We start from the raw sequence: 16,852 nt of genomic DNA on the forward strand, positions 1-16,852 counted from the left end.
ACCAAGAGGGGTGGTACATCCTTGTACATTGTGGTGGTGTTTGTGTTGTGCTTTTACCTTACCTTAATTTCAGACAAATATTTTAACATGTGTACACCAGTATTTCAAGATTTCCACTCTGGGCTTATACAAGTCATAAAATTGTGATTGTGGTTGCAATGTAAAAGAACCATATAGTGGACCTTATGTTGGAAGACCACACCTAGTTTATCCTAGGATTCTGCATAACCAGCAGAGTCCACAATACCATTCATTGAGAAACCCACATGAGCAAGTCTGATATTAAAACTTTACAATATATTATAGTGTTATAAATACAATAAAACTGTTAAAAAAAAACCTCAACAACCCAGCGCCTTGATTCTGTGTATCCTCATTCTTTTGTGAGCAGAGTGTTTATATTGTGTCCATCATCTCATGTGGAGTGATACTTAACGTGCTTCACTAAGTAATGCTTCTTTAGAACATGGTTTGTTGTACAAGAAGTCCTTTTGAAGAGTGGTCTCTGGCTATCATTTGAGGGTTTGATTGGCAGAAGAATAAGTACAACAACAACAAGAATATGACAATAGCAATAGAGTGACCTGGAAGAGAAAGAATAGACATACTTAATCTTACAAACTAACTACATATTTAAACAGGTGTTACTATAGAAAAGTAATGAAATGTCACTTGGAATGTGTTTTACAATGTCTGATGTAAATGGAAACATGATTACATCTCTAGAAGATTGACAGATGTGTTTTTCACCATCATAGAAAACACTGAATTCATACATCCAACTTTGCTGTAAGCACAAACCTTTCCTGCGTATTGGCATATGTACATGTGAATGATATATCACACTGAGTTGATATCATTATGAGAACACTCCTACCATCCAAGAAACAAAATAACTACAGCCATAAAAGGAAAACTTCATGAGCAGTGTTGCTAAAAATTTATATATGTCATTTGTTTCTAAATGGCTTATTCAGATGTGGTTACATTTGAGTTTTAATATACAAAAAAATCCCAAACAAAATGTCAGGCTAGTCATCCTGTAACAAATATTTTGGAAAAAATAAAACAAAAAGTTTCTACGAAATAGAGGTAGGATAGGTGTAGCAACTGATAGCTGCACCAAATAAAGCAATTGTGTGGTTTAAAAATGCTGTTTATTTATTCTGTTTTAAAACCATATCCATGTGTTATCTAATGCCAGATATCTAATAATTGTAGATAAATAATTATACATTCAATAGGTCAGAAAATACCATTATTGGAATAGAGATTCTAGTTTTTTGTTATATATATATATATATATTACTGCAACAGAAAAACAAGCTGGGCGCCTCTCAGTGATATATCAAGTATACAACGTGGAATAGAGCAATACCATGCGTACCGTGAGGTAAACAATGATGTGTTTTGTAGGAGATAGTGGAGTAGTCTTTGCTGCACTTGTAGTCCTCCAGATCTCCACCGATCAGTACCAAAATGTAGAAAAAACAACCATAGTATAACTCTGTATTATTATAGTGAGGGCAGTATCCCCAAAATCCTATGGGGTGTGTGGGATTGGTATCCCAAGATTATATATTAGATGACACCCATATAAGTGCAAAAAAATCTCTAAATCAGCGTACCAGATGTCATGGAGTATCCCACTTCTGGAGAATGTTAAAACATGTGCAACACCAATGACTTCACAGTCACAACCTCATCCAGATGGCGAAAATGCATAAGATTGAAAAAAAGGAAGATATTTTGGTATGCATATAAAAATTTTAATAAAATGTAATAATAGCACTCACATGAGGTACTGGAAAACACACTGGATACAGCTCAACGCGTTTCGTCTTGCATAACTCAAGACTTCATCAGGAGCATAAGATACATGTGTACACCATATTGGAGCTATTTATGTTATAGCCACGCTAATTGGCACATGCGCGGTGACCGCCACTCATCGCGCATGCGCGGACCATAGGAATAGCTTTATTTCTACAGTTATAGAGAACAAATGAGCAAACTTGAAAATAAACCACTATATAGATAAATGGTCGTTTAGAATGATAGATATGATGATGATCCCCCAAGAAAGCATAGTTTCCTTATTTAGTATTTAGTATTAAGTAGACTTACGTTATTCAACGTTAATACATGCACAGCATGAACACGTCAGCGCGCATGCGCCGAAGAGTAGGACAACTTTATTGGTACAGTTAATATGTGTGCAACGTGAGTCCGTCAACGCGCATGCGCCGAAGCACAGAACAACTTTATCAATACAAATTCAAAAGACAAAAAGACCAAAACGGGAACAGCATGAACTTAACAAACAAGTCCTATGAAAAATAATTTCAGGTCATGACTAGACCACAATTATTTATTCCTACCTGTTGTAATATATATTCTCGATAAAACCATATAAAAGATTAACTATACCATATGTCTAGACATATAATGAACTGTCTAGACTGTGGAAACAGATATATAATAATTTGAATAATATAGCCTTACTACATTATATGATAACATTCACAATATTTAGACATATAAACCACACTCTATTCTAGTAAGGTACTAACATATCCCTAAAATCACAATGGACCACAATAGCTAGTGGAATCTAAGCAGAGGATATAAGTAAATGAGATCTAAATTGGTCCAAAACAATGCTGGAAGAGATGTCATTAATATGACTTTAGCATTAAGGTGAAGGTAAATAAATTGTAAACATAAAATCTAAAAGAGAATGTAGCAGGAAAATACTAAAGTTATGATTAACTACAGAAAAGGAGCTATTTCGTAGTTCTCATTCAAACCTGCTGGAATCAGCGTACCCAATTCAAAAATCCAGAACATTTCGCGGCATGAGAGTTTCTGTTGAAGATCACCTCCCCTGACAGACAATGAAACCTTCTCTAGTGCCAAAAATCTGAGGCAACTCGGGTCTCCATTATGTGCCTGGGAGAAGTGTCTAGAAACAGAGTGACTCTCCATTTTATGTTTAATATTGCGAACATGTTCCTGGATACGGATTTTTAATGGGCGTTTTGTTTTTCCTATGTATCTCAGTTGGCATGAGCATTCCAGCATGTAAATAACAGAGGAAGTTAAACAATCCATACGTTGTTTGATGACGTATTTTCTACTGTTATTGAAGTTCATAAAGTGAGTTTTCACTGGATTGAGATATTTACAAATGTTACAATGATTACATCTGAAAGATCCTACATTGTCTGGAAGAAATGTGGCCTGTTTTCTCTGCAACCCCGACGTATTGGATAGTAAACTCGGGGCCAATATTTCCTTTAGATTTCTGTTCTTTCTAAAAACTATCATTGGTTTCTCTGGGAGAATCCTAGATAGAATTGGGTCTCTCTTTTGGATACCCCAGTGCTTATTGAGTGTTGTTCTAATGATGTTCTCATTTTTATTAAACTCTGTTATGAAAGGAACCATTTCATTCTCTTTATTTCTTATAGTATAGTTAAGAGTTTCTGATCGATCTCGTCCTTTGATTTTGACGGCGGCCTCCTCAATGAGTTCACTTGGATATCCTCTCTCCCTAAATCTGTTAGAATATATTGTAAGTTGTTCTTCAAAATCCCTATTGTCACTACAGTTACGTTTGAGTCTATTGAACTGTGAAAAAGGTATGTTATTTTTCCACTTTTTTTGGTGGCAGCTTTTATAGTGGAGATAGCTGTTTGTATCCACTTTTTTAATAAAATTCTTTGACACAATTCTAGTGTTTTCTGATGTAAGGATTAGATCTAAGTATTCAACCTGTGTTTTACTAATATTACAAGTAAACTTCAGGTTATACTCATTATTATCAAGATATTTCATGAATTCACCAAATTCTTCCAAATTGCCATTCCAGATAATCAAAATATCATCAATGTAGCGCTTATATAACTTGATCTTATCTCGGTAAGCGCTACACTGATATATATACTTGTTTTCCCAACTTCCCATATGGAGATTGGCAAAACTCGGCGCAAAAGTTGTGCCCATGGCCGTACCACATGTTTGTAAATAGAAAGACTCAAGAAAACTAAAGTAATTATGGGACAATATGAAATACATGAGGTCACAGATAAAATCTTTAGGTTTAATTGGGATAGACAGATCTTTATCAAGGAATTCCCTACACGAACAGATGCCCTTCTCATGCTGGATTGATGTATATAGAGATTGGACATCGATTGTAGCCCACAGATAGTTACTTTCCCATTTAAAATCTTGTAGTATCTGGAGGACATTATTCGTGTCTCTAAGATATGATTCCAGGGTAAATTACATATTTGTTCAAAAAAACATCCACATACTTGGATGCATTTGAAGTCAGAGAATTAATGCCCGATATTATAGACCGGCCTGGTGGTTTTATTGGGTCCTTGTGGACTTTAGGGAGATAATAAAAGATAGGGATCACGGGATTGGATGTGAGCAAAAATTGGAATTCCTCCTTTTTTATGATGTTATCATAGAGTCCTCTACATAATATTACCCGTAATCACTCATTAATGATGTATAGGATGAGGAGTCACCTAATAATCTATGTGCTTCAGCTACATAGTCAGATCAATTTAAAATTACTGTCCCTCCCCCCTTATCTGCCGATTTTATAACTAAATTTTCATTAGTTTGTAGGTCTTTCAAGGCTTGTTTCTCAGGTTTTGTAAGATATCTTAGAGACACGAATAATGTCCTCCAGATACTACAAGATTTTAAATGGGAAAGTAACTATCTGTGGGCTACAATCGATGTCCAATCTCTATATACATCAATCCAGCATGAGAAGGGCATCTGTTCGTGTAGGGAATTCCTTGATAAAGATCTGTCTATCCCAATTAAACCTAAAGATTTTATCTGTGACCTCATGTATTTCATATTGTCCCATAATTACTTTAGTTTTCTTGAGTCTTTCTATTTACAAACATGTGGTACGGCCATGGGCACAACTTTTGCGCCGAGTTTTGCCAATCTCCATATGGGAAGTTGGGAAAACAAGTATATATATCAGTGTAGCGCTTACCGAGATAAGATCAAGTTATATAAGCGCTACATTGATGATATTTTGATTATCTGGAATGGCAATTTGGAAGAATTTGGTGAATTCATGAAATATCTTGATAATAATGAGTATAACCTGAAGTTTACTTGTAATATTAGTAAAACACAGGTTGAATACTTAGATCTAATCCTTACATCAGAAAACACTAGAATTGTGTCAAAGAATTTTATTAAAAAAGTGGATACAAACAGCTATCTCCACTATAAAAGCTGCCACCAAAAAAAGTGGAAAAATAACATACCTTTTTCACAGTTCAATAGACTCAAACGTAACTGTAGTGACAATAGGGATTTTGAAGAACAACTTACAATATATTCTAACAGATTTAGGGAGAGAGGATATCCAAGTGAACTCATTGAGGAGGCCGCCGTCAAAATCAAAGGACGAGATCGATCAGAAACTCTTAACTATACTATAAGAAATAAAGAGAATGAAATGGTTCCTTTCATAACAGAGTTTAATAAAAATGAGAACATCATTAGAACAACACTCAATAAGCACTGGGGTATCCAAAAGAGAGACCCAATTCTATCTAGGATTCTCCCAGAGAAACCAATGATAGTTTTTAGAAAGAACAGAAATCTAAAGGAAATATTGGCCCCGAGTTTACTATCCAATACGTCGGGGTTGCAGAGAAAACAGGCCACATTTCTTCCAGACAATGTAGGATCTTTCAGATGTAATCATTGTAACATTTGTAAATATCTCAATCCAGTGAAAACTCACTTTATGAACTTCAATAACAGTAGAAAATACGTCATCAAACAACGTATGGATTGTTTAACTTCCTCTGTTATTTACATGCTGGAATGCTCATGCCAACTGAGATACATAGGAAAAACAAAACGCCCATTAAAAATCCGTATCCAGGAACATGTTCGCAATATTAAACATAAAATGGAGAGTCACTCTGTTTCTAGACACTTCTCCCAGGCACATAATGGAGACCCGAGTTGCCTCAGATTTTTGGCACTAGAGAAGGTTTCATTGTCTGTCAGGGGAGGTGATCTTCAACAGAAACTCTCATGCCGCGAAATGTTCTGGATTTTTGAATTGGGTACGCTGATTCCAGCAGGTTTGAATGAGAACTACGAAATAGCTCCTTTTCTGTAGTTAATCATAACTTTAGTATTTTCCTGCTACATTCTCTTTTAGATTTTATGTTTACAATTTATTTACCTTCACCTTAATGCTAAAGTCATATTAATGACATCTCTTCCAGCATTGTTTTGGACCAATTTAGATCTCATTTACTTATATCCTCTGCTTAGATTCCACTAGCTATTGTGGTCCATTGTGATTTTAGGGATATGTTAGTACCTTACTAGAATAGAGTGTGGTTTATATGTCTAAATATTGTGAATGTTATCATATAATGTAGTAAGGCTATATTATTCAAATTATTATATATCTGTTTCCACAGTCTAGACAGTTCATTATATGTCTAGACATATGGTATAGTTAATCTTTTATATGGTTTTATCGAGAATATATATTACAACAGGTAGGAATAAATAATTGTGGTCTAGTCATGACCTGAAATTATTTTTCATAGGACTTGTTTGTTAAGTTCATGCTGTTCCCGTTTTGGTCTTTTTGTCTTTTGAATTTGTATTGATAAAGTTGTTCTGTGCTTCGGCGCATGCGCGTTGACGGACTCACGTTGCACACATATTAACTGTACCAATAAAGTTGTCCTACTCTTCGGCGCATGCGCGCTGACGTGTTCATGCTGTGCATGTATTAACGTTGAATAACGTAAGTCTACTTAATACTAAATACTAAATAAGGAAACTATGCTTTCTTGGGGGATCATCATCATATCTATCATTCTAAACGACCATTTATCTATATAGTGGTTTATTTTCAAGTTTGCTCATTTGTTCTCTATAACTGTAGAAATAAAGCTATTCCTATGGTCCGCGCATGCGCGATGAGTGGCGGTCACCGCGCATGTGCCAATTAGCGTGGCTATAACATAAATAGCTCCAATATGGTGTACACATGTATCTTATGCTCCTGATGAAGTCTTGAGTTATGCAAGACGAAACGCGTTGAGCTGTATCCAGTGTGTTTTCCAGTACCTCATGTGAGTGCTATTATTACATTTTATTAAAATTTTTATATGCATACCAAAATATCTTCCTTTTTTTCAATCTTATGCATTTTCGCCATCTGGATGAGGTTGTGACTGTGAAGTCATTGGTGTTGCACATGTTTTAACATTCTCCAGAAGTGGGATACTCCATGACATCTGGTACGCTGATTTAGAGATTTTTTTGCACTTATATGGGTGTCATCTAATATATAATCTTGGGATACCAATCCCACACACCCCATAGGATTTTGGGGATACTGCCCTCACTATAATAATACAGAGTTATACTATGGTTGTTTTTTCTACATTTTGGTACTGATCGGTGGAGATCTGGAGGACTACAAGTGCAGCAAAGACTACTCCACTATCTCCTACAAAACACATCATTGTTTACCTCACGGTACGCATGGTATTGCTCTATTCCACGTTGTATACTTGATATATCACTGAGAGGCACCCTGCTTGTTTTTCTGTTGCAGTAATCCATTCCGTCCGGACTAACCATCTGGCTTCAGGCTATCAAGGCTGCCACTCTCACTAGAGTCAAGTGATTTTTATATACTGTGGATATGGGACTCAAGTGTCATATATTGTATATTTATACATTTTCTATCTTACTATTGTAAGTTATCTACGCTGTGGTGATCAGCGCCAGATATATCCTTTATTTGTGTGTGTGTGTATATATATATATATATATATATATATATATATATATATATATATATATATATATATATATATATATATATATACACACATATACACATATATATATATACATATATACATATACATATATATATATATATATATATATATATATATATATATATGCAAAGGGTACATCGATTTAAAAAAATTCCATGAGCCTTTTTCCCCTCCTCATGTCACATCCAGGAGCATGGAGAACAAAATTCAAGTGAACGGAGGAGCATCGCAAAGTACTCCAAGACAATAGCCCAATAAGTAACAATCAAGATCTGGGGGTAAATGTATCATACTCCGATTTGTACAAGTCGCCGGAAATCGGCGAGTTGACAGCTAAAATTTTGAGGCGCTGCCTTGTAAAGGGCAACTTCCCTTTACAAGGCAGCGCCGCTTTAAATTTTAGCTGTCAACTCGCGGATTTTTCCGGCGACTTGTACAAATCGGAGTATGATACATTTACCCACTAATGCTGCTGTAGCTTACTGCTAACTAGCTTGGCTTCTTGCCCCCACAAAAAAAATATACAAAGTGCTGTGATGCAGGCCATGTTCTACTCCATTATTGCAAAAGAAAAGGGATATGCTTTTTGTGGGGCACTTAGTTGATGTAGTTTAATATTACTATACATCCCTTTTTACTGTAAATTCATTAAAATATAACATGTGATTACTTTTGACATCAGCAAAATATTAAAAATAATAAAAGTTCCAAATAGAATTGTTAGCTTCAAGACTCCATATGTCAATATATCAAGTATCGTCTGTATTCTGGCTGACAGACTTAATTAGGAGATAAATCTGTGGTTTCTTTGTGGAAGTTTTTCTGTCCAGCCTTCTAAGCATGGTTATAAATTAGTCCCTTAGAATCGGTCTGCAAGGTTTTTCATTATAATCAGCCTTCTTCCACAGACTGAAATTCTATATTAAATTGCTTCTCCATGCAGACTTCATTAGCGTCGCTGGATGCAATTGGTAATAGTGCGTCTCTCTAAAATCTGTAACTTACACACACACACACACACACACATATATATATATATATATATATATATATATATATATATATATTTACCTAGCCTTCCTGAACACTAATGGCAGATTCTATTCCCTACTTGAGAATGCAGCATCATCGCTATTAGAGAGCCATGTTCTACTACACCAAGTTCCTCCTTTTTGGTAATATAATTAAACCCAATAATTTGTGAAGTCATGAATGATTACAGTCCTACTTCCTGTCAGAATTGTACTCTTGCTTCTTAAATCACTCATAAGCTCTGCAAATAATATTTTGCTAGTCGCCTGTCTCTCATTACCTTTGATAAGCAAATCTTAATGACTCAACCTTAATCAAGCACAAGACATTGTCATTTTCATATCTGCAGTGCCCTTTAGTTATTATCCTGAAGGACCAATCTTCTAGCAATCTCATCTTCACTTTTTAAATACATCATTGCCTGCAACTTTACCAAACAAAGCAATGAGTAATGAGAATGCTGTTCTGACAAATTTGTACATTATTCTACCTTATTCTCCATATTCAAATCACCCTTGCCACCATAACAACATTGACCATCATTATACATCCTATTTCACAAGTAAACTGTGCAACACCAATCTAAACTGTGTGCAAGGCAGCACCCATTTGACCAATAAATTGGGCAGACTCTGTATGAGCAGTATACAAACCCCATCTGACCAGTAACCAGTGCAGGCAACACTATTTATCTTGGTGCTACTCCTCTGCCAGCAAGGTATTCGTGCTAGCTATCCCACTAGCCACAGTGCTGCCCCACAACCAGTGCCATCACTGCTATAACTCAACTTAAGTGAATTCCACTTCAATTTAGCTTAGTTCAATAAGGTATTATGGAACCAGCTGTAATAATAATAATAATAAATAATTCAAAGTGAATACATACTTGTACAGTTTAATGGTGGGTTCAACGGCCAGTAGAAAAAAGGGAGCAACAGTGTAGGAAATAGCTAGTTGCGTCACAATCCACGTAATGATGTCGTATGCAAACTTGTAGAATTTTGAGGAAATAAAGTAATGACGAAAATTATTTCTCATCTGTAAACAAACATATTTCAGAAACTGTTTAATATACAAAGAGGATTACAAACCTCAAATAACTGCTTTGTACAGGTTAAAACTAAAGTGGATTTTTATCAGAGCTCATAAAACCACTTATTTGAAGAATGTTAATGTGGGTGAAACATGCCAAGTTAAAAACATTACCAATTAATCATGAGAAACAGGCATGATTTTTTGATGGTATACACTTTTCTTAATGAGGGTTTATTTTTACTCTGGAATCCTGTATATGTTCAGTACAAAACTAATTCTGCTTAAAAAAACAATTGTTTTTGCTGGTCATTGTGAATATAATCTCAGTTTTAGACTCACAGGGAAGACTGGCCCAATAACAATAAAATCTGCTAATAAAAATATGGACAAAGCAAAACACTTTCATGCACAGTTCATTATTTCATTGATATAATTCTAATCATTTATAGTAATACTATTCCACAAATAATGACATGTATAGAAAAGAAAAAGAAAAAAAAAAAAGGATTTGACCTTTTATTGCCTGATCCAACACTGAACAATCAGGGGAAAGAACAAGATGGTTAACATTTCATTGGTTTTTAACACATCCGAAACAGTTTGTGTTTTGTTCGCAAAACATGGTCTAAGCAACACAAATGTGTTGTAAGAATATAGCTGTCATATGTCTAATTTGCACTAGATTAAAGATCATTTCTCATCATCTGCAACAAAATAACGCTCATTTTAACGATTTGTAGACTATATGTGTGTGTATAATATATATATATTTTTTAAAATATGTACATTATGTAAATGATATGTTCTAATTATAAATGATTATAATAATGCAAATGAGAAAATCAAATATACTTGATGTAACTTAATAGCAAAGCGAGGGTTCTGCTTAGCATTCTTGGATGGATATGAAGTCAGACTCATCCTTTGCAGGAAACGGATTACCTTTCCTTATTAGTACCAATCATTAAGATTAAAATTAAGACAACTCTGAATAGCTGCACTTCTCTCATCACTTATTTTAGATTAAACAAGAACGTCAGAGGGCATGTTAAACACATTCTAAATAGAATACTACCATCTCAAAATGCTGCCACTTTACCTCCCATAACATACAGTACCTCCATTCCCCAGACCAATCTCTGTGCATTGCCTTCTGCAGCAACAGTATGGAGCATAGTTCTGTTACTCAGAGCAAAGGTAGAGGAGTGATGGGAAAGGGATGCCTTCCTTATTGTCACTAAGAAGATAAGCATGGTGATTGTTATGTTTGGCACTGTGATGCTAATGGTATGAAGGGTGCAGGAGTGAAGGTATGGAGAGGGGATAGATGCAGGCTGTTAGCCAGATAAGAACTTTTCTGCCAGTCCAAGTATTTTGCCACACGAGATAAGACTTTCACCTCCCATCATGGTAGGAATGGCGATACAACTACAGTACCAGCAGATGGTGCCAGCAAGGAATACACTGGTGGTGTGAGAAATGATTTCACCATTCCTCAATCACATGCAAGTAACATAACATTTGCTATTTTTCAATCAAGCGACAATATAGTTACATAACACTTACCGCTCTTGCAGCCATCATTACAGGAATGCCAGTGAGAAAGGTGAAATAGTATCCAGGATAAACACCATGCCATAGGGCAGATAAGAGAAATGTTAAACCTGTGCGGTATCTTGGTGCTCTGTCATAACAAACTCTGTAAGAATACAGCAAGAAATTAAAACCAAAAAAAGACACTACACATTGGCTTCAGTTGAACATACTACAGCAAATTTAAACTATTGCCTGTTTCTGCTGGTGATCTGGCTTTTTTCTCTTTGAGATAGATAGAGATATATATATATATATATATCCCTCCAGTATTGAGTAGCTGGTGTTGGCTCTCCCATGGTATTGTCTATATATGAAGTACCGTGGCAGTACTTCTACCACCACAATATCATCTGTTCAGTTAAAAAAATTATAAACCAATATAGACCTGAATTTTTATTTGATTTTTTGTGAGGGAGCGAAACTGTAAATGCAAACTGGTTCTCAATGTTCCCACATGAGCCTGATTCCCACACCTGCAGGATGGGAGCTCCAGACTCCATAACTTATAGCTCTGGAAACCTTAGAAATATTTTAAATGGTGACTGGCTACTATAGTATATTGTAGAGAAGGAGTAATAGCTAGTAGGCGGCATTGCTAGATGCTTTATTTACAACATTAGGTCGCAGAAGATTAACATGGATTTACATAGCTTGGTATCATTAATTTGGGGATACAACTAAAAAAAAATGTTTGGATACATCCTTTAAAAAAAAATTAAGGAAAGAAAAAATAAACTTTTATGTAGCATACTCTATTCTCCATTTTGTATATATCGTAACAGTTTGATGATTTACCTCTTTAACCATGCAGCTGTCTGGATATTCCAGTTGTCTATATACATTTTAAAACTTGTAGCAGTCTAGTAGGAAAGGGAGACGATAAACACATTAATACCAGTAGGCGCGTTAAAATTATACATCACGGTTTTAAACATATAACCAAGCCGTAAGGGAAACTGGTTTTTAGACCTTTTTCTTCCCCTATCTTTGGCATCTTGTCCACTCAAACAATTGTCTCGCTTCAGTTACCATGTTAAATAGGACTGGAAAGGAACAGGTTTTTGTTGCACTAATTAACAAAAGCACAACCAAATTTACTAACATGACATACTTCCATTTAAACAAGTATCAAACAAACATTTCTTCATTAACTAAAACGTAGGCAACACTGTACATACATAAATCAGATTACCTGGTAATTGAGCAGGAATAAGATGAAACAAATATGAAACCTGGTCATATTATAAAGGGGGTTGATGGAACATTAAAAAAATATAGTTTTAAGAGAGTGGTGTTGCCCTTGAGCAAGAATGCTACATATGGTTCATTTATTATGTTGTATATCACTTCCCTTTCCTGCTACTATTAATTACCAAAATCAGTATATAAAGGCATGTAATAGCAAACTATTTACAACTTAAACTCACCTCTATGTTCCATATATTAAGGTTACTTATTAAATCCCATCGATAGTTTCCATCTTCATCCACACCGTTAAACCCATACCCAGCAGCATTATTTATTGCATCAGCTTGAAAAATAAAGAGCAGTTCAAATACACAGTTCACACTGATGTCCTAAAGTGTTTTATTAATTTTGTATTAACATAAAAACACAAAGCAGCATAGTCTAATGATAGTGATGCATAATCAGCATCATAAAAAAAAGGATGTTTAAGTATGAAAATCCTAAAACTAATAAAAATGTCATTGGGTCATAGATGTTGTTTGCATAGCTTGCAAGAGGCATTAGATTCTCTGTCATTCATATAAAATATAGTCTATGCTACTGATGGTGAATACAGATGAATATGGCAGCAGTCCACCCCTATGTGTTTCATTGAGTGAGTTCTTCAGCAACATCCACCACCGAAACGCGCAAGGGAGGAGTGCTGCCTATCCATCAATATTCACCACTGGTAATAAGGTCATCTTGCTCTATTTCCTTTAGTGGACTTTTAAGAATGTCAGGACAACAACATTACATTAATAACAGATAAGCTATTGGGCCATTTCTATAAATGTACATATTTTATATTATTTGCATAATAAACGTCATATTATTTTGCACTACTATGTTTTATTTGCTATGTCTCTTGTATTTGAGCTATGTATACATATATATTTATGAGAGACACTTCTCCAGTAGAATAAAGGATTTGTGGAAGTTCGTAGCACTACTCCGTGCCAATACAACAGTAGGTTCAACAGGGCAAATTCTCTACCCAGGACTAGGAAAGACCCTCAACATTGGGCTAATTGATAAACAATTATGAAGCGTCATAACTGGTATGTGTATATATATATATATATATATATATATATATATATATATATATATATATATATATATATATATATATATATATATATATATATATATACACACACATACACATATATATATATATATATATATATATATATATATATATATATATATATATATATATATATATATATATATATACACACATACACATATATATATATATATATATATATATATATATATATATACACATACATACATATATATATATACATACATACATATACATACATATATATATATATACATACATATATATATACATACATATATACATACATATATACATACATATATATATACATACATATATATATACATACATATATACATACACATATACATATATACATACATATATACATATATACATACACATACACATATACATATATACACACACACACATATATACACACACACACACACACACACACACACACAATTATACTTACACAATGTCCATGCAAAGTAGTACTTCGGTTTGCAAGCCATTGCTGCAATGTAGAGGTAGCCCAGTCTCACCAATAGTGGTGAGTCACTGATAAAATGGTCATCCAAAATATATACAATGGGAAAAGCCTTTGTAAAAGTCACAAAGAGAATGAGCGATACCACACAGACACAAAGCTTGTTAATTACAGCTTTCTGAAATAAAAAAAACCAAAAAGTTATTACAGTAACTTAATCTACCAATGTTAAATCCTTAGAACACATTGGAGGCCATTTACAAAGTGCAATACATCTACTGTGCGGTGTAAAAGCAGCTTTAGACCAGTAGTGCTCCCATGTTCAAGCACGCCTTGATTTCCGCTGAGGCACATAGGTTTATGGAACAAGTTGGTGGGTTAGTTGCAGTAGTTTGCACACATAGGGTCAGATTTGTCCAGGCACGCAAAACGAATCTAAATTGCATTTTTGTTTTTATAAAACGCACATAATTCGGGCATATGCACGTCTGTGTTCAAGAAATGGATCTGAAAAACGTCTTTCTGTGCGTTCTGCTATACCCATATTCAACAAAAGAATAGTACGCAAAGGGGTATATTCAATTGTTGGCGGAAACGACGAAAATCTCGCGCTCCACGCACTATTACCGTAATATCACTGTTGTTTTCTCGCTGGATTTCAGCTCGCAGTTCCCTGAGCCACTAGCTGAAATCCAGCTAACTACTACCATAATAACGGTAGTAGTTTTAACGCCGCAGAAACCCGCAACAATTGAATATGCCCCAAATAATGTCACCTGTTAATAGTCATTAATGACAAAGCTCCCCCCCCCCAAATAAAATACATTAGGATATTATTAATATCTATGGTACATAAAATGTATGTTTACAGTTGCTCCTGATTGCAAACACATGTTCTAGCTTGAATACGTGACCATCACAACTAGTGATCGGCACATACATCTGACCTGTAACTGCTGCAAGCAACATGACAGAAAACCACGTACTTTGAGAAGCCAAAAGCTCAAATTGGATGCTGCTGCATGCGCTCAAGCTTGACATGCCCTTAGTGTATATTGACTATGCGCATACGCCAGTTCCCCTGCCCATTCCTTCTTCTCTTGAAATCGTAGTCTTTTGCACATTTAAAGATGAACTGGATGTTCTTGCGTTTACTAGCGTATGGTCCAGTTCTGGGCGTGCAGAGACCGATTTTTTACGCAAGATAGCGCACATATGGGATTTTTTGTTCCTTAATGTATCAGGCCCACAGAGAGGAGTTTGTTGGAGTGAGGGCATTCATAACACAGTAGGTGAGTAAACATACTTGTGCACCTCATCTTGCAGAGCATGCCACAATATCGTAAAATGCTTCACACAGACAACGTTGCAACATGTAATAAAATAACCACCCTATTCTCTTATGCTCATGGTAAGTTGGGTAGGAAAGGTGGGGTACTTCTTGGTAACTATTTTGGCTTAAGAGCTCCAATGGGTGCCTCAAACTGAAAGTTCCATTTGGTGTCTATAATAGGGACAACAACCCAGACCATGTCCTGGTGGCATAACAATGAAAATACCATTTATTGTTGATACTTTGTGCTGCTCAGTGATGTCCTGTGACTTGGTATAGTGATGTGACAATACAAATCCTTCCCTGGAGCTTAGAGAGTTTTACTTATGTCACCGTCCAGAAAGCTGGTAATGTCTTATTAAATGGTCCTTAATGTGGAGCTATAATGGGACTTTAACCGAAATCTTTTGTGGTAAATAGGCAATTTTCCTATTTTGTTGCCATTAGAAAAAAAAGTGGAACATTCAAAAGATGAAAAAGGCTTTCTGAAGCTTTCCCTCAGGTCTCTTGCTTAAAACAAAGAGGAACATAGAAATTAACATTGGCTGTATTATCATGAGTAAGGCAATATGTTCGATAAAATAAAAAAAGCACAGATCTTCTGTATGCTTATAGTTATAACTTATAGAAATCTAAAAAACATACCAGTTAAAGTTTCATAAAACCCTTCTCTTTCTATGAATTTGGTCCAATTTTGCATCACTTTACCTACAATGTTACATTTTAAACATGCCCCTCTTCATTACCACCTTAAAAATACTTATGAGTACAGTAATTATTGCTATTTAGAGGAACTACCTATTCAGTTTTAAGGATTTATAAGCCGCACAGTGTTTCCCTCACAAAAAATTCTCAGATTAAAATTTCAATCTCTAGCGAACGATTTATTGGCTTAACACAAAGGCCTGATGCAGGGGTTGGAGTTTGGCCATGCCAAACCTATCCCCTCCCTGGCCACCCACCCCTCTTGCCTTAAACCGTAGGAGATACACACTTAGGTATATAGAAGGGTTTCAGTATTGCCGTAGCATCAGAGGTAAAAGCATCCCAATTTCACTATCTTGAGACGCTGAAACCTATGAGGGTCTGTAAGTAAACTCCCTGAAATCTCCATTCAGTCATGTAAAGATTGTAAGCGGAAGGGACTGGATGTACTTCTGGAAAGTGGATGGCTG

The 16,852-nt window shown here is 35.2% G+C and overlaps 1 protein-coding gene across 1 annotated transcript in view; it reads right to left on the reverse strand.

Annotated features, from left to right (window-relative positions):
- Positions 1-280: 280 nt before the first annotated feature.
- MBOAT1 (membrane bound glycerophospholipid O-acyltransferase 1) overlaps positions 281-16,852 on the reverse strand; it is a 63,105-nt gene continuing 46,533 nt past the window's right edge. Inside the window, exons 8-13 of the mRNA XM_075213133.1 lie at positions 14,330-14,522; positions 12,971-13,074; positions 12,339-12,403; positions 11,514-11,646; positions 9,799-9,950; positions 281-584 (exon numbers count right to left, since the gene is read on the reverse strand). Coding sequence (XP_075069234.1) covers positions 416-584; positions 9,799-9,950; positions 11,514-11,646; positions 12,339-12,403; positions 12,971-13,074; positions 14,330-14,522 — 816 coding nt within the window. The 3' untranslated portion in view covers positions 281-415. The remainder of the gene's footprint in view (positions 585-9,798; positions 9,951-11,513; positions 11,647-12,338; positions 12,404-12,970; positions 13,075-14,329; positions 14,523-16,852) is intronic.

This window comes from Mixophyes fleayi, chromosome 5 (assembly GCF_038048845.1).
Source record: "Mixophyes fleayi isolate aMixFle1 chromosome 5, aMixFle1.hap1, whole genome shotgun sequence".
NCBI classification, from domain to species: Eukaryota; Metazoa; Chordata; class Amphibia; order Anura; family Limnodynastidae; genus Mixophyes; species Mixophyes fleayi.